Here is a 21,075-nt window from a genome sequence, read left to right on the forward strand (position 1 = left end):
AATGATTTTATGACGAGAATACAGAAAGGAAACTTTAAAACAATACAGGAACGCAAGACCTTTGAAGTCAAAATGATTAAATATTTTGACACCCACCAGACAGGACTTAACAAAGATCTGGGTTTTCTAGCCCATCATAAAACAATGAAATTTCACTGCTTGTCACCCATGGATCACTATGTATATCTCCCTGTCCCTCATCCTCTCAGCCCTCTCTTTTTCTCACCTAGCCCACCCCTCGTTCATCCCTTCAGACTGTCACTGAAATACTTTGATGTTTCACTTATATATGCTGTTACTTATCAAAATTTGCTTATTTCTGATCTGACAAAGAAAGGCTACCTTCGAAAGCTAATCTAAAAATGTATTAAGTTAGTCCAATAAAAAAGGTATCATCTTATTTTCTTTTCTCTGTTTTATTTTATTCTATTTCTATTGATTACCTCTAATTAAACAACATTCATCTAAGTGGTCTTTTACTAAAGCTCTGCTCGAGTTATCTGCAGCAGGGCCCATTTTATTCCTATGGGCCTTGCATCAAATAACTCGAGCTAAGCTTTAGTAAAAGACACCCCTAATTATTTCTTCTCCAGAATTTTGGAACTAATATAAAAATGCTTTAAAATAATTCACAGAAGACGCCTGATAATGATCCATTCTGTAGCTGCACATTTCCTTTTGTCTTAGGAGAGCAAGAAAACTCAATGGTTAAGCAATAAACAACATGGGAACGGAAATTAGGAAGATATACAAATAAGAATTAGGGCGATAAGGATGAAAACATGCTATAAATATTAAAGTAAGATAGACGAGAGAGCTCTTGTGCTGAGAGAACTTTGTTTTCATAATTGTTTTGAATATATACATAATCCTGCTTAAGACCAAAATATCTCCTGTCTAACTTTGTCTATACTTATGTAATATTAATCAGCATTTCTCACGGTATGTGTCTTAACAGGAATCAGTAGAGAATGGTAAGGATTACTTGCTAAAGGCATCACCTTCCTCTAAGAGATGTTTCACAGTTATCTACAAAAACAAATGTTCCTTCCTATTGTTTTCATGTACTGTTGATTTAAAAACTGTTAAGCTGCCACATTTTATGTAAAATATGAAATTAATGTTAATATATCCTTTGTCACATGAGGTAGCTGAACCGTGTTTTTACCACAAACTGAAGAAGGGGCAAAGGGATTTTATTTTTGACAAACCAAGGCTTAAAACTGATCAATATATCTGCTAGATCTGATCCTGGTTCAACACTGTAAGACGTCTAAGTAGGCATCTTTTAGCACTGCAGTTATAATACACCCTTGCAAATCACTGTGGAAGCAGTATCAGAATGGATAAGAATGGAAGTATAAGCATGATACTAGGTCATCTCTCCATGTATTTGCTTTATACTTGATGCATTTCTTTTGGGTTTCTAGCTTAGAAAAATCAGCTTTTTTATTTTATTTTATTTTTTTACTTTTCTAGAACAACATTGCACTCTACTGGATTTAATAGTCTACTGCATTTTTATGTCACTATAAATTATCTGGGTCAAAATTCAGTCCACAGTGGTCAGCATTTTTTAAATCCTTTCTGCCGTGAGACTTTGGTGGTCATACCAGGATGCCAGCGCTGAATGGAGCCACTGACACTTATCTGGTTTACCAGCCATATTTACACTGGCACCTAGGTAACTACCTGGAAAGAGTTACACAGCCTTTTCGCTGTCCTTTGTCCAGAGTTACCTGGTTAGTGGACTGAATATTGTTGCTAATTAGCTCTGCCCCTCAGACTGTCCCATCTCTGCATGAATAGTGCTGAGGTGGGCTGATCAGATTTTCATATATGAAAAGAGGGCAATTCTTAAAACTCTGTGGGCAAGTGCAAAATTGGCACATACTTTCCCCTGGGAACTTTGAACTGATCTCAAAGTGAAAAACTTTCCCTTTTGAATGCCACCGAGGAAAACATATTCACAGACATTTGTACCCGTTTTCTCTGCCTGTACTTCTGCCTTGAAAAATATAATGCAAGAGATCTGAAAAAGCATATCTATGCATGCAACAGCCTTCCCCAACCTAACTCCATCTCAAATCTGGTTTCTATTTCCCAGAATTACACATTGTTCATTCCTGTGTATATATTTATCCAGGAAAAGACTGAATAATATTCAGATATTCTCTTTACAAGGGTAAACAGCTTTGGAAAATTGTCCTTAGAAAACCCATGTGACAGGACAAGCAAATGGGATGAAAGAAATTAGCTCCCCTTTTTCAAAGGCACACTAGCATTTTTAGCGTGTGCTAAACGTTAGAGACGCACATATAGTCCTATGGGCATCTATAGCATTTAATGTGCTCTAATCATTAGCGTACATGAGGGTACCAATGACATAGGAAAATGTGGGAGAGAGGTTCTGGAAGCCAAATTTAGGCTCTTAAGTAGAAAGCTCAAATTGAGATCCTCTAGGGTAGCATTTTCTGAAATGCTACCTGCTCCATGTGCAGGGCCCAAGAGACAGGCAGAGCTCCGGAGTCTCAATGCGTGGATGAGACGATGGTGCAGGGAGGAGGGTTTTAGATTTGTTAGGAACTGGGCAACGTTCTGGCGAAGGGGGAGCCTATTCCGAAAGGATGGGCTCCACCTTAACCAGGGTGGGACCAGGATGCTGGCATCGGCATTTAAAAAGGAGATAGTGCAGCTTTTAAACTAGAAATGGGGGGAAGGCCGACAGTCGCTCGAAAGCGCATGGTTCGGGATAAGGTATCTTTCAAAGATATCACCAAAACAGGAAAGATAGGGTATCCTGATAGTGAGGTTGCAAAAGAGACTGTAGTAGATCAGGTGTCCCTAAATAAAAAATAAAAATCAGACAAAAGAATGCAAATTAGTACTGTCAAGTACTAAGCATGATGTAAATAGGAGCAACAAACACAGTTTGAAATGTCTATATGCGAATGCCAGGAGCCTAAGAAATAAGATGGGAGAGTTAGAATATATTGCACCCAATGAAAAATTAGATATAATAGGCATCTCTGAGACCTGGTGGAAGGAGGATAACCAGTGGGACACTGTCATACCGGGGTACAAATTATATCGTAGTGATAGGGTGGATCGAATTGGTGGAGGGGTAGCATTGTATATTAACGAGAGCCTTGAATCAAATACATTGAAAATTCTGCAGGAAACAAAACACTTCTTGGAATCACTATGGATTGAAATTCCATTTGTAAAGGGGAAAAGGATAATGACAGGAGTGTACTACCGTCCACCTGGCCAGGATGAACAGACGGATGCAGAAATGTTAAAGGAAATTAGGGACGCAAACAAACTGGGCAACACAATAATAATGGGTGATTTCAATTACCCTGATATCGACTGGGTAAATGTAACATCGGGACATGCTAGGGAGGTAAAATTCTATGATGAAATCAAGGACAGCTTTATGGAGCAGCTGGTACAGGAACCGACGAGAGAAGGAAAAATTCTAGACCTAGTCCTTAGGGGAGCGCATGATCTGGTGCGGGAGGTAATGGTGCTGGGGCAGCTTGATAACAGCGATCATAATATGATCGGATTTGGTATTAGCTTTGAAGTAAGTATACATAGGAAATCAAATACGTTAGCGTTTAACTTTAAAAAAGGAGACTATGATAGAATGAGAAGAACGGTGAAAAGAAAACCTAGAGGAGCGACTGCGAGGTTCAAAAACACCATTCTGGAAGCCCAGGCCAAATATACTCCACGTATTAAAAAAGGAGGAAGGAAGACCAAACGACAGCCAGCATGGTTACATAGTGAGGTGAAGGAAGCTATTAGAGCTAAAAGAAAATCCTTCAGAAAATGGAACAAGGAACCAACTGAAAATAATAAGAAACGGCATAAGGAATGTAAAGGCAAATGCAAAGCGCTGATAAGGAAAGCTAAGAGGAACTTCGAAAAAAAGATTGTGTTGGAGGCAAAAACATAGTAAAAATTTTTTTAGGTATATTAAAAGCAGGAAGCTGGCAAAAGAATCGGTTGGACCACTAGATGACCGAGGGGTAAAAGGGGCGAACAGGGAAGACAAAGCCATAGCGGAGAGATTAAATGAATTTTTTGCTTCGGTCTTCACCGAGGAAGATTTGTGTGGGATACCGGTGCCGGAAATGGTATTCGAAGCTGACGAGTTGGAAAAACTTAATGAATTCTCTGTAAACTGAAGAGTAGCAAATCTCCTGGACCGGATGGTATTCATCCCAGAGTACTGATAGATCTGAAAAATGAGCTTGCGGCGCTATTGTTAGTAATATGTAATTTATCCTTAAAATCGAGCGTGGTACTGGAAGATTGGAGGGTGGCCAATGTAACGCCGATTTTTTAAAAAGGTTCCAGAGGAGATCCAGGAAATTATAGACCGGTGAGTCTGACATCGGTGCCGGGCAAAATGGTAGAGACTATTATTAAGAACAAAATTTCAGAGCATATTCAAAAGCATGGATAAATAAGACAAAGTCAACATGGATTTAGTGAAGGGAAATCTTGCCTCACCAATCTTCTACATTTCTTTGAAAGGGTGAACACACATGTGGATAAAGGGGAGCTGGTTGATACTGTGTATCTGGATTTTCAGAAGGCGTTTGACAAAGTACCTCATGAAAGACTCCAGAGGAATTTGGAGAGTCATGGGATAGGAGGTAGTGTTCTATTGTGGATTAAAAACTGATTAAAAGATAGAAAACAGAGAGTAGGTTTAAATGGTCAGTATTCTCAATGGAGAAGGGTAGTTAGTGGGGTTCCCCAGGGCTCTGTGCTGGACTGCTGCTTTTTAACATATTTATAAATGACCTAGAGATGGGAGTAACTAGTGAGGTAATTAAATTTGCTGACGACACAAAGTTATTCAAAGTCGTTAAATCATGGGAGGATTGTGAAAAATTACAAGCGGACCTTATGAGACTGGGAGAGTGGGTGTCTAAATGGCAGATGACGTTTAATATGAGCAAGTGCAATGTGATGCTTGTGGGAAAGAGGAACCTGAATTATAGCTATGTCATGCAAGGTTTCACGTTAGGAGTCAAAGACCAAGAAAGGGATCTAGGTGTCGTCGTTCTGCTCAGTATGCTGCTGCGGCTAAGAAAGCAAATAGAATGTTAGGTATTATTAGGAAAGGAATGGAAAACAAAAATGAGGATGTTATAATTCCTTTGTATCACTCCATGGTGCGACCGCACCTCGAATATTGTGTTCAATTCTGGTCGCCGCATCTCAAAAAAGATATAGTGGAATCAGAAAAGGCGCAGAGAAGGGCGACAAAAATGATAAAGGGGAAAGGACAACTTCCCTATGAGGAAAGGCTAAAGCGGCTAGGGCTCTTCAGCTTGGAGAAAAGGCGGCTGAGGGGAGATATGATACAGGTCTATAAAATAATGAGTGGAGCTGAACGGGTAGATGTGAAGCATCTGTTCACGCTTTTCAAAAATACTAGGACTAGGGGGCATGCGATGAAGCTACAATGTAGTAAATTTAAAATGAATCGGAGAAAGGTTTTCTTCACTCAACGTGTAATTAAACTCTGAAATTCGTTGCCAGAGAATATAGTAAAGGTGGTTAGCTTAGCGGAGTTTAAAAAAAGTTTGCCCAGTTTCCTAAAGGAAAAGTCCATAGACCGTTATTAAATGGACTTGTGGAAAATCCACTATTTTTGGGATAAGCAATATAAAACGTTTTGTACATTTTTGGGATCTTGCCGTTTACTTGTGACCTGGATTGGCCACTGTTGGAAACAGGATGCTGGGCTCGATGGACCTTTGGTCTTTCCCAGTATGGCAATACTTATGTACTTATAAAAACACTAGCACGTTCCTTTGTAAAAGACCCCCAGAGTGCAGTATACATCGCTAACATTTTTGCATATATTTTTGGCAATTATAAGGCTTGGTAATCTTAAAATAAAAACATATGAGCATTGCTTTTTTTGACTAACACAGATCAAAAGAAGCAAAATGATGGGGAACACGGTTTTACTTTGTCACTGTAGCATCTGCTGAGAACTATATAAGGGGGAAAGCTATCAATGCAGGTTACTGTTAAGATTTTTTTTTTGTTACATTTGTACCCTGCGCTTTCCCACTCATGGCAGGCTCAATGCGGCTGTGTTATTTTACTGCTAACCCATTATTAATAACTAGGACTCATTGCATAAAATTGAACCTATGCTAAAGTAGCACGAATTAATGGTAAAAATAACAAGTCTTAATGGTAACCCACATTGATGATGGCACCCCCTTATATAGATCTCAGGAAATGCTACAGTGACAAAGTAAAACTCATGTTCCCCAACATTTTGTTTCATTGGATCTGTGTAACCTCAATACAGTAACTATATCCCTAAGGCTATTAAATTTGATTTGCTGTCCTGATCCTTTACTGAGTTAAGTCTATGTAATGTGACAATACTGATCCTATTTATGTTGAATGTATGTCAATGAACCGATAAAGTCCTTAATTATTTTATTTATTTACAGGCATTTTATATATTCTGCTAATTGCAAAAAAGCATCAAAGCAGTTAACAACAAAAATTCAGAAAGAAGGAAAGTAAGAGAAGAGAGAACAAAATTATTTACAGAGACAGCACAAGTAAAGACACAGATTTTGAGTGACTTTTTGAAGGAGGTGAGTTTGGGTTGTGATTTAATACCTATCAGTACAGTGTTCCCAGTGGTGTGCTGGTAAATTTTTAACAACAGGCTCTCTCCCCGGTCCACCTCGGTGCCCCCCCCGTCCACCACTGCACCCACCCCATCCACCTCTGCACCCCCCCAAAAAAAAAAATTGCAGAGCTGGCTATAGCCGGGGGGGGGGGGGGGGGGGGGGAATGCATTACTCTTTCCAGGAAAAAAAAAATTAAATGATCCCAGGTTCCAATCTAATTCATGTTTAATATAGGATAAAATGCCATAAATAAGTAAATAAATATAAACTTTTAATGTTCAGCACCTGATTCTCAAAGTGGACATATTCCAAACACCATAATGAAAATAAAATTATTTTTTCTACCTTTGTTGTCTGGTGACTTTGTTTCTCTGATCATGCTGGCCCAGTATCTGATTCTGCTGCTCTCTATCTGTTCCCTTGACTCCGTTTCCAGGGCTTCCTTTCCATTTATTTCTTTTCTTTCCTCCTTTCTTCTTCATTTCTGATCCTCCGCAGACTTGACTGTACAGTGGATCCAGCTTCTGCCTATTTTCTCCATCCATGTGCAGTTTCTCTCCTCACTTCCTTTCCCCTCATCTAATCTCCTTCCTCTATCTTCCCTCCATGTCCAGCATTACTTCTCTCTCCTGCCCCTCTCTATCCATCCATACCCAGCAATTCTCTTCTCTCCCCTGCCCCCCTCTACCCATCCATGCCCAGCAATTCTCTCCCCTGCCCCCCTCTACCCATCCATGCCCAGCAATTCTCTTCCCTGCCCCCCTCTACCCATCCTTACCCAGCGATTCTCCTCCCTCCCCTGCCCTCCCCTCCCAAACATGTCCAGCGATGTCCTTCACCCCCCACCCTCCCCTCCCGCTCCCATCCGTCTTTTTCTATTACCTCCGTCAAAGCGCCGCGTTATTAAAGCCCTGCTGCCCATCTCCAGCCTTCCCTGCTTGCTTCTTGATGAGTTCGTTCCCTCAGTCCCGCCTTCGCGGAAAAAGGAAATGATGTCAGAAGGCGGGACTAAGGGAACAAACTCATCACGAAGCAAGCAGGGAAGGCTGGAGACAGGCAACAGGACTTTAAATAACGTGGCGCTTCGACAGAGGTAATAGAAAAAGGTGGATGGAAGCAGGAGGGGAGGGTGGGGGCGAAGGACATTGCTGGACATGTTTGGGAGCAGGAGGGGAGGTAAGCATGGCCTGTGATAGCGCCCTCCTGCCATGCTTACCTCGTGTAATGGAGCTGGCTCGCCCCGAAGAACAACCGGCTCGCAAGAGCTGTCAAAATTTAACAAGCGGCTCTTGCGAGCCGGTGCGAGCCGGCTCCAGCACACCACTGAGTGTTCCACAGTTTAGGAACAGCATATGAGAATACAGTTATATAAATAATATTGATTTGAATACTGGAAGGAGAGAGAAATTACAATAAATGATGATGGGAGGACTGCAGACAATGAGTAGGAGTGCATAGAATCAGGAGATTAGAAATATAAGGTGCATCGGGGTAAGAGATCTTCATAGACCATGGAGAGCAATTTAAAGTGGATTCTGGCTGAAATGAGTAACCAATGTTCTTGTTGAAGTAGTGGTGTAACACTATGACATTTATGAGTGTTATAGAGTAACTTGACTGTGGTTGATTGTATTAGCTATAGGCACTTGAGAGAGGAGAGGGGAAGACCCATAAGGAGAGAGTTACAAAAGTCCATGTGATAGTTGACAAAAGAAGGTAAGAGAAGATGGATACATGATAACAGAAGGTAGGGCTTTGATGAGCGAATACTGTAGAGAGCAAAGAGGTTTGATTTACTTTATCAATATGTGGTTTGAAGGTGAGCTTAGAGACGAAGATGGCATCTAATATTCTAGTAGTGCTAGAATATGGGATGGAACGACCAATAGTGATTGGTGAAATGAAGAGAGGCTGAGAAGGCTAGGGCTTTTCAGCTTGGAGAAGAGACGGCTGAGGGGAGATATGATAGAAGTGTATAAAATAATGAGTGGAATGGATCGGGTGGATGTGAAGCGACTGTTCACGCTATCCAAAAATACTAGGACTAGAGGGCATGAGTTGAAGCTACAGTGTGGTAAATTTAAAACGAATTGGAGAAAATTTTTCTTCACCCAACGTGTAATTAGACTCTGGAATTCGTTGCCGGAGAACGTGGTACGGGCGGTTAGCTTGACGGAGTTTAAAAAGGGGTTAGATAGATTCCTAAAGGACAAGTCCATAGACCGCTATTAAATGGACTTGGAAAAATTCCGCATTTTTAGGTATAACTTGTCTGGAATGTTTTTACGTTTGGGGAGCGTGCCAGGTGCCCTTGACCTAGATTGGCCACTGTCGGTGACAGGATGCTGGGCTAGATGGACCTTTGGTCTTTCCCAGTATGGCACTACTTATGTACTTATGATTGGGAAAATGAATGGATTCGTACTTAGAGATATTGAGAAACTGACGATGTTCATAGAGACATTGATGAGGCAGAGATTAAGAGTAGTCATAGCAATAGTATTATCGGTATTAATATTGGGAACCAAAATTATTTAAAGATATCAGCAAACTTCTATTTGAATAAGATAACACAGAAATTATTAATTGAATATGCATTTCTGATTTAAAATAAACATACAAATATTCATTACAGGTACTATTAGAAATATTATTCATTGAAAGAAATTTTATAAAGCTTTTTCAATGTGTAAGGACTGTTTTAGAGGTGGAAATGGGCTCTTGTAAATCTGTGATGCTGAATACATTCACATAACTATATATGATATCAAGATCATGGGTAGGCATCCTGGGAACAGTTCTTTAGGCAGATCAAAAGAACATTAGAGCTGCTCTACTGGTTCAGACCAAAGGTTCACCTAGCTCAGTATCCTGTTTCTAACAGCAGCCAATCCATAACAGAATATCAGGTAGACAAAGCCAGTCACAGACAAATTTTTATCTTCTTCCATACAGACATAAATTGCGCATATATACTACTGCTACCTGGAATTTTTTGAATTTGGTTACTGTGACAAAACAATGAGTTTTTAAGCATGTAAAACTGTATAAGGGTTCCTTTTACTAAGGTGCACTGAAAGATGGCCTGCGGTAGTGGGGGGGGGGGGGGGGGGGGCAAAAATGGATGTGCGGCAAAATAAAAATTGGTGCACGTCCATTTTGGGTTTGAGACCTTACTGCCAGCCATTGACTTAGAAGTAAGGTCTCACACGTTAATCGGGTAGTAATGATCAACGTGTGTTCAAATGCTGATTACCGCCTATGCGCCAGAAAATAACATTTTTTCATGAGCGTCAAAAATGAGATTACCGCCCGGGCAACGTGGTAGCCGGGCAGTAACTCAGAATTGACGCACGTTGTGTGCGCATAGGCGCATACGCGGCATAGTAAAAGGGCCCCTTAATTATTTCTCAACATGCATTTCTCTAGTTTGGCCAGCAAGTGGTACATGTTTATGTTTAAAGCTGTTAAAGAGAACTGACTGTTCCTTCTTTAGTTAACACAGATAAGAGGTAACCTGCAGTGATGTGGCCAGCTAGTTTTAAAACTTGTTGTTCTGGACTCTGATTGACCAGGAGTTCAAAATTCAGCTAGGAGGAACTGGCTTTTTCTCCAGTCTTAGCCAAGGAGAAAAGAGAGAAGGATCTCTTTGCTGAGGCTCTGTGAACAGTTATATTTGATAACCTGTGAACAGCTATATGTCCTGAACTCCCCAGGTACTTTTTAGATAGTAAAAATATGTTTAGATAGTTTTATAAATAATCCTATTTCAGTTACCTGTTTATTTGTTTGCTGATTGCATCTTTTCTGTTCATTGTTCTAATTTTTCATGACCATAAACATTTTTAGTTTATTGCCTCTGCTTGTCTGGACTGATAAATAATACTGGTGGTTTATGTGTTGGGCCTGTGAATGTTTTCTGGGAACTGTGGGACCACTGGGAGTGTGGCCTCCTGTAAGCTAGAAATCACTGGGGATAATTTGAGAGTGGGTGATTCGTCCGGATGTGGTTGGGATCTAGTCAGTGGAAGGAAGGTGCTAGTGTAGAGCACAAGTAGCAGGTGCAGGCAGACCTGAGCTGTGCTGAGGATAGACCTTCTAAGTGTCTGTCGGGTAGCCCCAGATGGGTGGCTAGGCACTTCATGACAGACCTCTGTCCTTCTTTTTTGGTGGCAGCGTGGTGGAATTATCAGACTCAGTGTGTGGGTGAGGGTCACCATCCACTGAGTGGGTCAGAGCTTTTTTTTTTTTTTTTTAAATCTTTAACCTCCAGACATAGAGCACAGTGAACAAGTGCAGCAGTAACAGGGTCCCTTCCCAGTTCAGTTTTTTTGGTAGCGTTAGGAGATTAGCAGTGTGCTGAAGGCGACTGGCAGCGGCCAGGAGACACCGGAGATGCCTGACCTAACACAAGAGCAACTGGATGGCTCAGCGAGGACACGCAGGACCGGCCTATGCAGGGTTCTCTTGAGGGGAGACCAGACTCCTTGGGGGCATAGGCCCATACTTTAGCAGGGTCGGGTGCCACGCCAGCTGAAATCTGGCAGATGTACATGGTAGAATGACAATGGCTAGACATTTCGTAACAGTTACTTTTATAAAATAGGCATAAAAGAGAAGAGGGGTTTTTATTTTGGCTTTTAACATGGTCTCATTCCACAGATATACAAAACCTACAAGTAAAGTCCTGGCTGAAATAAACACTTTTTAAAAATCTATGCATGCTCTTGAGCAACTATAGAAGCTAATTTGAAACTTTGTTTTCCATACATATACATTGCCTTTGTGAAATGAGAATACACATGCCGATTTTAGTCCCTGCCCAAACTACACCTCAGCAAAATATCTATGCAATGTAGATTTCCACACGAAACTAGCAGCTTTCAGAAATTAGTTTTTACACACATAGGCAATATATACATGTAAATGCCAGATATTTCCAAATGGAAGTTGTGAACAGGGTTTCTAAAATTACCTCCTATATAGTGTTATATAATAGTTTAAAAGTGACCAAGATTAATACATATTCATTTATTTAGACCATCTATATACCATTTTCTTAAGCCATAAACAAGTTATGGGAATATAGGAATAAATGCAAAAAAAGACAAAAAGAAAAGGAACAAAATATATGCTAGACTGGACCTAATAGGCCTAAATACAGGAGCTGGAATGTGTTGTTCAGTATGGTGGGTGAAATCAGAGCAAACACCCATATCATAATTTTAACTAAAGTGACAATATCATGGTTTGGCTACTTTTTCTAATACATTTGAAAGCCCTACCACTCAGTTCTGCAGAAAGACTGCTGGGAAGACCATTCATTGGTTTTTTTTATTTCCAAGACTCTAAAGCAAGCATTACCTGTTCACTTTTGCAGAGCAGCACTTTGTTACCATGCAACACAGTGAAAATTTTAGCTTTGTAACCTCTTAGTTCAAGATATCCACTCTTGTCTGACGTGATGCTAGTTGGAGTGCAAGAGGCTTCATGCTGAGACATTAATGCATTCTGTAGTATTCTAATCCACTCATTCCTGTCACCAACTAGGAAAGAAAAATAAGAGAATAAAAGAGAAAAATTACTTTTAAATTCCTTGCTGGTAAAGTTCCTTCTATGTGAACAAATGTTAGCGTGTTATCATTCTCTCTGCTCTCTCTCACCCATTGCTGTTCTATGTTCACTTATGCCCAAAAAGCATCATAAACAGATATTTCTATTTGCTGGCATTATTCAAACAGAATGTAGGTTTATACTGTGATTTATTTATTTGCACAATTTATTGCCCGCACCGTACAAAAAAAGAGAATATAAACTGACAGAAAAATCAGTATTCAGGACAGAATGAGAAAAGTATAAAATTCTTGGACAGAGATCAACAGAATTTCAAAGGAAAGGAATAGGCCAGAAAATAACAGTAGAGTCCATAAGCTACAGGAGAGGAATTCATGTAATCAAGGTGCACAGAGGAACCTCAGGTAAAAAAAAATAAAGATAAGCACATCAGAAGAGCTAGGTTTTAAGCTCTGATTTACAAGTAATACAACCTTAGGATATTATTCAAAACTATTTATCCAAAGTCACTGCAATCTTGATAAGCAACACTGACAGAGGTCATCCATTGGTTTTGAGAATGCTACTGACAATCACTACCGATTGCACCAGGGAGGTCCAGGGGACAGAGCATAGTCATAGGCATATCCAGAATTTATCTGGAGACTGGTGATATCTGGATACTGGATTTATCTGAATAATAGTGCTGAATATTGCCTTTAACCAGATAATGGCAGCAGTCTGCTTAACACCTGAATATTCAGTGCCAATATCCAGATAGAGATTAGTGCTGAAAATCTGGATATGTTTAACAGCTGTGGATGGTGTTTAAAAGAAATGCCAGCAATGAATGCCCTGTCTCATATAAGTTCAGTATGGTCTTTATTTGTCACCTCATTCAGTCCATGCACTTATTCTGGTGCTTGACATAACCTGGTTAGATTATTGCAAATCTCTGTATGCAGGTCTTCCACTTCGTTCTTTAAAACGACTTCAGCTAATCCATTCAACATCAGTCATACTCATCCATCGGGCACATTGTTCTGATCACGTTACTCCTCTTCTGTCCTTAGAACACTGGCTTCCAGTCTCATTACTACTACTACTACTACTTAACATGTCTAAAGCGCTACCAGGGTTACGCAGCGCTGTACAATCTAACAAAGAAGGACAGTCCCTGCTCAAAGGAGCTTACAATCTAAAGGACAAAAAAGTGCAGTCAATCATCACGCATTCGGTATAAACTTCTTATGCTTGTCTTCAAAGGTCGGGCCCCTACTGCTCCGGCTTATCTGAATAAACTTCTTGTTCCATACACCCCATCATGTTCACTTCGATCCTCTTCTGGCAATTTGCTTTGTTTCCCCTTTGCCTGCTGCTCTCCATTTGTCTCTTTCCCTTGAGACAGCATTCACTTATTTTGGTCCTAAATTGTGGAATGATCTGCATCCCCTTCACAACTGATATGCCTCTTAAGTCATTTAAAGTGCTTTTGAAATCTTTCCTTTTATCCTCCACCTTTCCTTCTGCTTAATTGTTCCAGATCTCCCCTGTTCCCTCCCAAGTTCGCCTCCCACTATTTTCCCTCTACCCTCATTTCAGAAATAGAAGAATTTTGTTTTTATTTGCAGTATATCAATGCCTGGAAATAAATAAATAAATATTGCCCCAAATGTGCCACAAAGAGATTAAGGGGATTACTATGGTGATCATTCTACGACTATGACAGAAGGTGCATCTGCATATTTGCCCCAGCAGAGGACCCTAAAGGACACCACAGCCCATCTATGCCTCTGCCTTCTACCAGCCCAGACTCTATCAACATCAGAAGACAAGAAGCCCCAGGAGAGGAGTACAGAGGATACCACTGCCTATTAAGGCTCCAGTTTCCTCTGCCTGCACTGCTTCCAGCAACAGAGAATCAGAAGGTGCACAAAACTACTTCCTGTAAATTATTACATCAGATTTGAGACACTAGCAGGGACATCTATCACAAAAGGAGTCAATTAGGTATTTACATTCACAAGTGAGGTACCCTGTCCTTGATAAATAAATTGTCATCCCTTTGCAGATCACTGACAAATTAACATAAACTACACCAAACTTCAACCAGCTGATATTCATCCCGCATTAGTCAGCATTTTCTAAGCTGCTGATGGCTGTAGGATGAATTAAGCCTGGATATTCAGTTCTGGGCCATGTTCAAGTACAAGCACTGAATATCCAGGTTAGTGCAGAAACTCAGAAGTTAACAGAGCACCAGCTGATATTCAAACCGGTGCCTGGTTAGCTTGGCAGATAAAGTTAGGACAGCCTTTTTGCTGCTCTAACTTTTACTGCTTACTTAGGGGCCTTTTTACTAAGCCATGTAGGTACCTATCCAGCTTATAATTGAAAGACAAAAACGCCTATATTGCGACCTAAATCGGGAGATAGGCGTTTATCTCCCAAAAACGAATAACGCGGTATAATCGAAAGCCAAACTTGGACGTTTTCAACTGCACTCCATCGCGGAAGCGTACAAACTTGACGGGGACATGTCGGAGGCGTGGTGAAGGCGAGACTGGGGCATGGTTATCACCCGAACAGAGATGGGCGCCTTTCGCCGATAATGGGAAAAAAGTATGCGTTTGTAGCTAGAATTTAGGGCACTTTTCCTGGACCCTGTTTTTTCATGAATAAGGCCCCAAAAGTGCCCTAAATGACCAGATTACCCCCAGAGGGAATCGGGGATGACCTCCCCTGACTCCCCCAGTGGTCACTAACCCCCCTCCCACCACAAAAAATGATGTTTCACAACTTTTTATTTTCACCCTCAAATGTCATACCCACCTCCCTGGCAGCAGTATGCAGGTCCCTGGAGCAGTTGTTAGGGGGTGCAGTGGACTTCAGGCAGGTGGACCCAGGCCCATCCCCCCCTACCTGTTACAATTGTGCTGCTTAATGCTTAGTCGTCCAACCCCCCCAAACCCACTGTACCCACATGTAGGTGCCCCCCTTCACCCCTTAGGGCTATAGTAATGGTGTAGACTTGTGGGCAGTGGGTTTTGAGGGGGATTTGGGGGGCTCAACACACAAGGGAAGGGTGCTATGCACCTGGGAGCTCTTTTACTTTTTTTTTGTTTTTGTAAAAGTGCCCCCTAGGGTGCCCGGTTGGTGTTCTGGCATGTGAGGGGGACCAGTGCACTACGACTCCTGGCCCCTCCCACGAACAAATGCCTTGCATTTATTCGTTTTTGAGCTGGGCGCTTTCATTTTCCATTATCACTGAAAAACAAAAACGCCCAGCTCACAAATTGTCGAATAAAACATGGACGTCTATTTTTTTCGAAAATACGGTTCGGTCCGCCCCTTCACGGACCCGTTCTCGGAGATAAACGCCCATGGAGATAGACGTTTTTGTTCAATTATGCCCCTCTAAGTGTGCCCAACATGCATCAGTTTGGAGTTACCTCCTGACTACTGCGTGGTCCATTTGGTAATTTCATTTTTTACGCATGTCCGCTACGTGCGCCATAAAATATATTTTATTTTCTGGCGCGCAGCGAAAATGGGGCAGTAACTCGGACTTGGCACACGTTGGTGATTACTGCACAGTTAACGTCAGAAACCTTACCGCTAAGTCAATGGCTGGCGGTAAGGTCTCAGACTAAAAATGGATGCACGCCAATTTTTGTTTTGCCACTCTTCCATTTTCTGCAAAAATTTTAAAAAGGCATTTTTTTACAGGCGAACTGAAAAATGGTTCTGCATGCACCAAAACCCCATGCCTACACTACTGCAGGCCACTTTTCAGTGCACCTTAGTAAAAGGACCCCTTAAGCAGCTACAGACTGCTTAAGTCTTGTATCTGCCCAAGTTCCTGAAGAACATAAGAACACTAGTAAAAAAGGCCCGTTTCTGACACAAATGAAACGGGCGCTAGCAAGGTTTTCCTCGGAGTGTGTATGTTTGAGAGTGTGTGTGTGAGAGTCACTGTGTGAGAGACAGAGAGTGAATGTGTGTGGCTGCGAGTGTGTGTGATACAGAGTGTGTGTGTGTGAGATTGACAGTGTGTGTGAGTGCATATGTGAGCCACAGTGAGTGTGAGAGAGTGTTTAACACAGATACAGTGTGCGTGAGAGAGAGAGTGTGTGTGTGTGTGTGTGAAATAGAGTGTGAGAGAGTATGTGTACGATACACAGACTGTCTGTGAGATCGACAGTGTATGAGATTGAGAGTGTTTGAGAGTGACTGTGAGACACATAGAGAGTGAATGTGATACAGTGTGAGACATAGAGTGTGTTGTAGACAGTGTATGAGAGTGAGAGTGAGAGAGACACTGACTGTGAGAGCGAGAGAGAGAGAGAGAGAGAGAGAGAGAGAGAGAGAGAGAGAGTGTGTGAGAGAGATAGTGTTTGTGACAGATATACCTCCCCCCCTCTCTGTGTGTGTTCGCAGGACCCCCTCCGTCTGCCACTCCCGCTCTGCTGTTGCAGGACCCCTCCCCTCCCTCTCTGGTCAGTCTCCCCCCCCCCTCCTCTGAGGTCTCCCTGCACCCCTCCTCTCAGGTCTCTGGAACCCCCCTCCACCCTTCTTCTGTGCTATCAGGACCCCCTCCGTCTCTGGTCCTCTTCCGGCCCTCATCCTCCCCCTCCTTGTGCCTTAACTGTTGCCTAGCCTTGGGCTACAGTGGAGACAGCTGTGCAGGACCTCCTCTTCCAACCCGGTTCCTATGTTTGTTCAAAAAGAAAAGAGAACAAAAAAGGAAACCTGCAAAAATGTTTTTAAAAAGGAAGCGGGGCACCACAGGCAGCCATCAGCTGTGCATCCGCTCCTCCTCTCACCTCTCACGTCGCAGCGCTCTGGGGCAGTGACGAGAGAGCTGAGAGGAGGAGCGGATGCAGAGCTGACAGCCAATGGCTGCCTGCGGTGTCCTGCTTCCTTTTTAAAAGCTTTTTTTGTAGGTTTTTTGTTTTGTTTTTGTTTGTAGTGGCCCCAGCTGACATAGGACGGAGGGGAGTAGCGGCGGCAACCTGTGGTGGAGGGTTCAGCAGTGTGTGCGGCGACCTTGGGGGGGGGTGTTGGAGGGTGGTAGCGGTGGCAAAGCTGACAGACGATGGCTGCCTCAGGTTCCCCGGTTCCTTTTTGTAAAGGCTTTTTGTTGGGTTTTTTGTTTGTGTTAGTTTTTTTACCGGCCGTAGGTGACGTCGGACGGAGGGGGGGTGCGGCGGTGGTGAGGCTTACTGCTGTGGGGTCGGCGTCTCCGTGCAGGCTCGCGTGGCTGCTGCCAGTCCTTATGGTTTGCGGGGCAGTGCCGATCGGTCACGGGCCGCTCTGAATGGCGTTCTCTGAATGGCGTTCGCGCGTCATGGGTTTGACATCACGTTTCGTCCAGCGATGCGATTTGCTGAGTGTCAGTGCTCCGCCCTCGACATCATCACGTTGTGACGCGAGGGCGGGGCAGACACTCATGGAGAAAATCTTGTCTACACCACTTCACATTTAGAACGTTGGGAGATTTGAGGCTTCATTAGAATGTTGGAGTTGCGAATTATGTCTGGATGGGGCATGGCTGAGGGCGGGTCTATGAGTGAGGGTGAGTGGTGCTCACAGCCCAGCCTAGGAACAGTACAGGGCTTCAGTGCTTCACTGGCACGGAGTGAGCTTCAGAACATTGGAGGTGGGACTTATTTATATAGATAAGCATTGTCATACTGGGTCAACCCAGGTCACAAGTATCCAGCCAAATCCCAAAAAGACTAAAAACAGATTTTATGGTCCTTCCACAGAGTTCCACAGCATGGGAAGAGTGGAGGAGTAGCCTAGTGGTTAGTGCAGTGGACTTTGATCCTGGGGAACTGAGTTCAATTCCCACTGTAGCTCCTTGTGACTCTGGGCAAGTCACTTAACCCTCCATTGCCCCTGGTACAAAATAAGTACCTGAATATATGTAAACCGCTTTGAATGTAGTTGCAAAAACCACAGAAAGGCGGTATATCAAGTCCCATTTCCCATTCCCCATTCCTATATAGGTCACTAAACCATAGACACCAAAAAATAAGCACTATGTGAGTATTCTATAATGGCAAATTTGCACTCCAAATCCATTACAGAATACTAGCCAAGGGCCCCTTTTACAAAGCGGCAGTAAGCCCAATGGGGGCTTACCGCTCGTTAAAAAAGAACTATCGCTGGGCTACCGCAGGAGCCCAGTGGTATTTCCCACCCCAAGCGGCGCTACAAAAATATATTTATTTATATATTTATTTTTGTGGCTCCGGCGATAATCGAGCAGTGCTCGGTTACCACTGGGTAGCGGTAAGGGCTCCCCCCCCCCCCCCCCGAAATAGCTATGCAGCAGGTGCTTCACTTGCCACGTGACTATTTCTTTAAAAAAGAAAGACTACCCTTTTACCCACTGTGGTAAAAGAGGCCTCGGCACGCATCAAAAACACACACTGACACCAAAGCAGGCCCCTCTTTGCTGCAGCTTGGTAGAAGGGGCCTTAAGTCAGCAGAAATGTGTATAAATTTAAGCAATAATATTTATACAATGTGTATGGCAGGTGTAAATGTGAACACCTACATGTGGCACCCTGCATGGGTAAATAATATAGTATTTTATAAAGTGTGCGCTAGAATAATTGGAATGCTGATGACCCATCCATGCTCCTCCCATATGAACTCCCCCTTTGCAGTTATTTGCTAGATAATTTGCATGTGCGCTTTATAGAATAGGGTAATAATTCACCCCATAACTTCAAATTAGTGCCAGTTAAGGGTCAAGTAAGTAATTACGTTTGTAGGGCTAATACAGTTACCTTACCTCCAGAAGAGGGCAGGAAATTATGGGACGTACACTCTAAGTATAAATGATGGAAAATTATAAAAAGGGAGTACTCTGGTATTTGCATTAGGTGTAATGAGACTTCTGTAGCCTAAAATACACTGATAAGAAATGACACAAGGCTCAGATATTATAAAAATGGAAGGTAATTTATTATTAGCATCAGATGAAACACTGCAAGTCAAAGATAATGTCCAGATGGTAAAATATCCAACTGATGGTAAAGCAATGAGTAATTATCTATCTATCAAGACAAAGTAAAGAGTACGCACACTTAATACCCTAAGTACTGAAGTATGAACCACTAACTATGATAAAACACAGTTTACAACCTGACCAAAAAAGAAGGGTCCTCTTTTTTTTTCTCTCTCTCTCTGTCTCTCACAGACACTGGAGCTGAAAAGAAGATGAATGCTAGAAGGGGTCTGTCTTTCGGGAAGTTGAAGAGAGGAGTACAGCGCTGCGTACGTCTAGTAGCGCTATAGAAATAAGTAGTAGTAGTAGTAGTAGAGGTGCAGGCAGGGCAATATTTAATGAGCTTAGAATGTATCCATGGCATGGCAGCTCAGATCTGTGGTTATCTGTTCCCCTATCAGCAGCCCTTTGGACAACTACTCCAGGTAACATCCAGATAACTTCATGTCTTTGCAGTGGTTTCTTATACCATTTCTAGGGTGAAAATGAGCCTCAAAGTCTGGAACAACAAATTTGTTGATCCCTGATGTTGTGACTTGAGGAACCAAAACACTGTGCCACATGTGTCATGAGGCACGGTCATTATGACAGAACAGTATGTTTTAAGCCTGTAAAATTCCTAAATTAATTCTGAAGTGTATTTCTCTAATTTGGCCAGCAGGTGATACATGTATATGCTTAAAGCTGTTCTAGAAAAGTGAATGCCCTCTTTTAGGGGGTCTTTTACTAAAGCTTAGCTCGAGCTATCTGCAGAATGGCCCATAGGAATAAAATGAGCCCATCTGCAGATAACTCGAGCTAAGCTTTAGTAAAAGACCCCCTTAGTTTCACTCAGTGAAGAAGTGAATCTACAGTACTGTGAGCAGAGAGAGAGAGAGAGATCTTTGCTGAAGCCCTGTAAAAAACAGTTATATTTGATAACTGATGAACAGTTATATGTCCTGATCTCCTCAGGTATGTTTTAGGAAGTAACCAAATGTTTGGTTACTGTTATAATTAATCCATATTTCAGTTACCTGTTATTGCTTGCTGATTGCACATTTTTTGTTCATTGTTCAATTTTTAAAGGCAATAAATAATTGTTTATTGCTTGTTTATTGCCTCTGCCTGTCTGGACTGTTAGAAGAATCGTGGTGCTTTGTGTGTTGGGTCTGTGAGTGCTTTCCGGGAACTGCGTGACCACTGGGAGTGTGGCTCCAATAACCTAGAAATCACTGGGGATAATTTGAGAGCAGGAGACTCACCCAGACTCGGTTGTAACCTAGTCAGTAGGGGGAGGGTGCTAGTGTAGAACACAAGTGACAGGTACAGGCGGACCTGAAATAGACCCTCTAAGTGGCCACGGGGTAACCCCAGGTGGGTGGCTAGGCATTTCACGACAGTCATTTTGACTATGAAGTCATTGTTCCAATAAACAATGTGCAGTTGATATTCTTGACAGTGTCCCTGTCTGAATTCATGTCTGAGGCCTAAAAGGCAGCAAGCATTTGTATGAAAGTTGAAGTTAGCCAGAGTCTGTATTTTTTAATAACAGGTTGGCAATGTAGGGGGTTTTAGCCCCACAGATTACTCGTAAATGGTACTATTCTGTTACTACACACACAATTGTATGTGCCATTTATAGAATTAGGGAGTAAATGGATACCGCTGTGGTGGTTCGAGGAGATATTCAGCAGCACTGCCTGGTTAAGTGCCACTGAATACTCTCTCCCAGCTAACTCAGAATATCTTAATTGGACAGGAGTCTCTCCTGCCTGGTTAAACCCTTTTGAATAGCAAACCCAAAGTATTTTAAATTAAGCATCCCTG

General features: G+C 42.3%; 1 protein-coding gene across 2 annotated transcripts in view; it reads right to left on the reverse strand.

Annotated features, from left to right (window-relative positions):
* Window positions 1-21,075, reverse strand: part of ARAP2 (ArfGAP with RhoGAP domain, ankyrin repeat and PH domain 2) — a 508,912-nt gene that overhangs the window by 370,137 nt on the left and 117,700 nt on the right. For both annotated transcript variants that reach the window (XM_030191273.1, XM_030191272.1), the window contains exon 8: window positions 12,054-12,235. In XM_030191273.1, the coding sequence (XP_030047133.1) occupies window positions 12,054-12,235 (182 nt within the window). The remainder of the gene's footprint in view (window positions 1-12,053; window positions 12,236-21,075) is intronic.

Source organism: Microcaecilia unicolor, chromosome 2 (genome assembly GCF_901765095.1).
Source record: "Microcaecilia unicolor chromosome 2, aMicUni1.1, whole genome shotgun sequence".
Classification (NCBI taxonomy): Eukaryota; Metazoa; Chordata; class Amphibia; order Gymnophiona; family Siphonopidae; genus Microcaecilia; species Microcaecilia unicolor.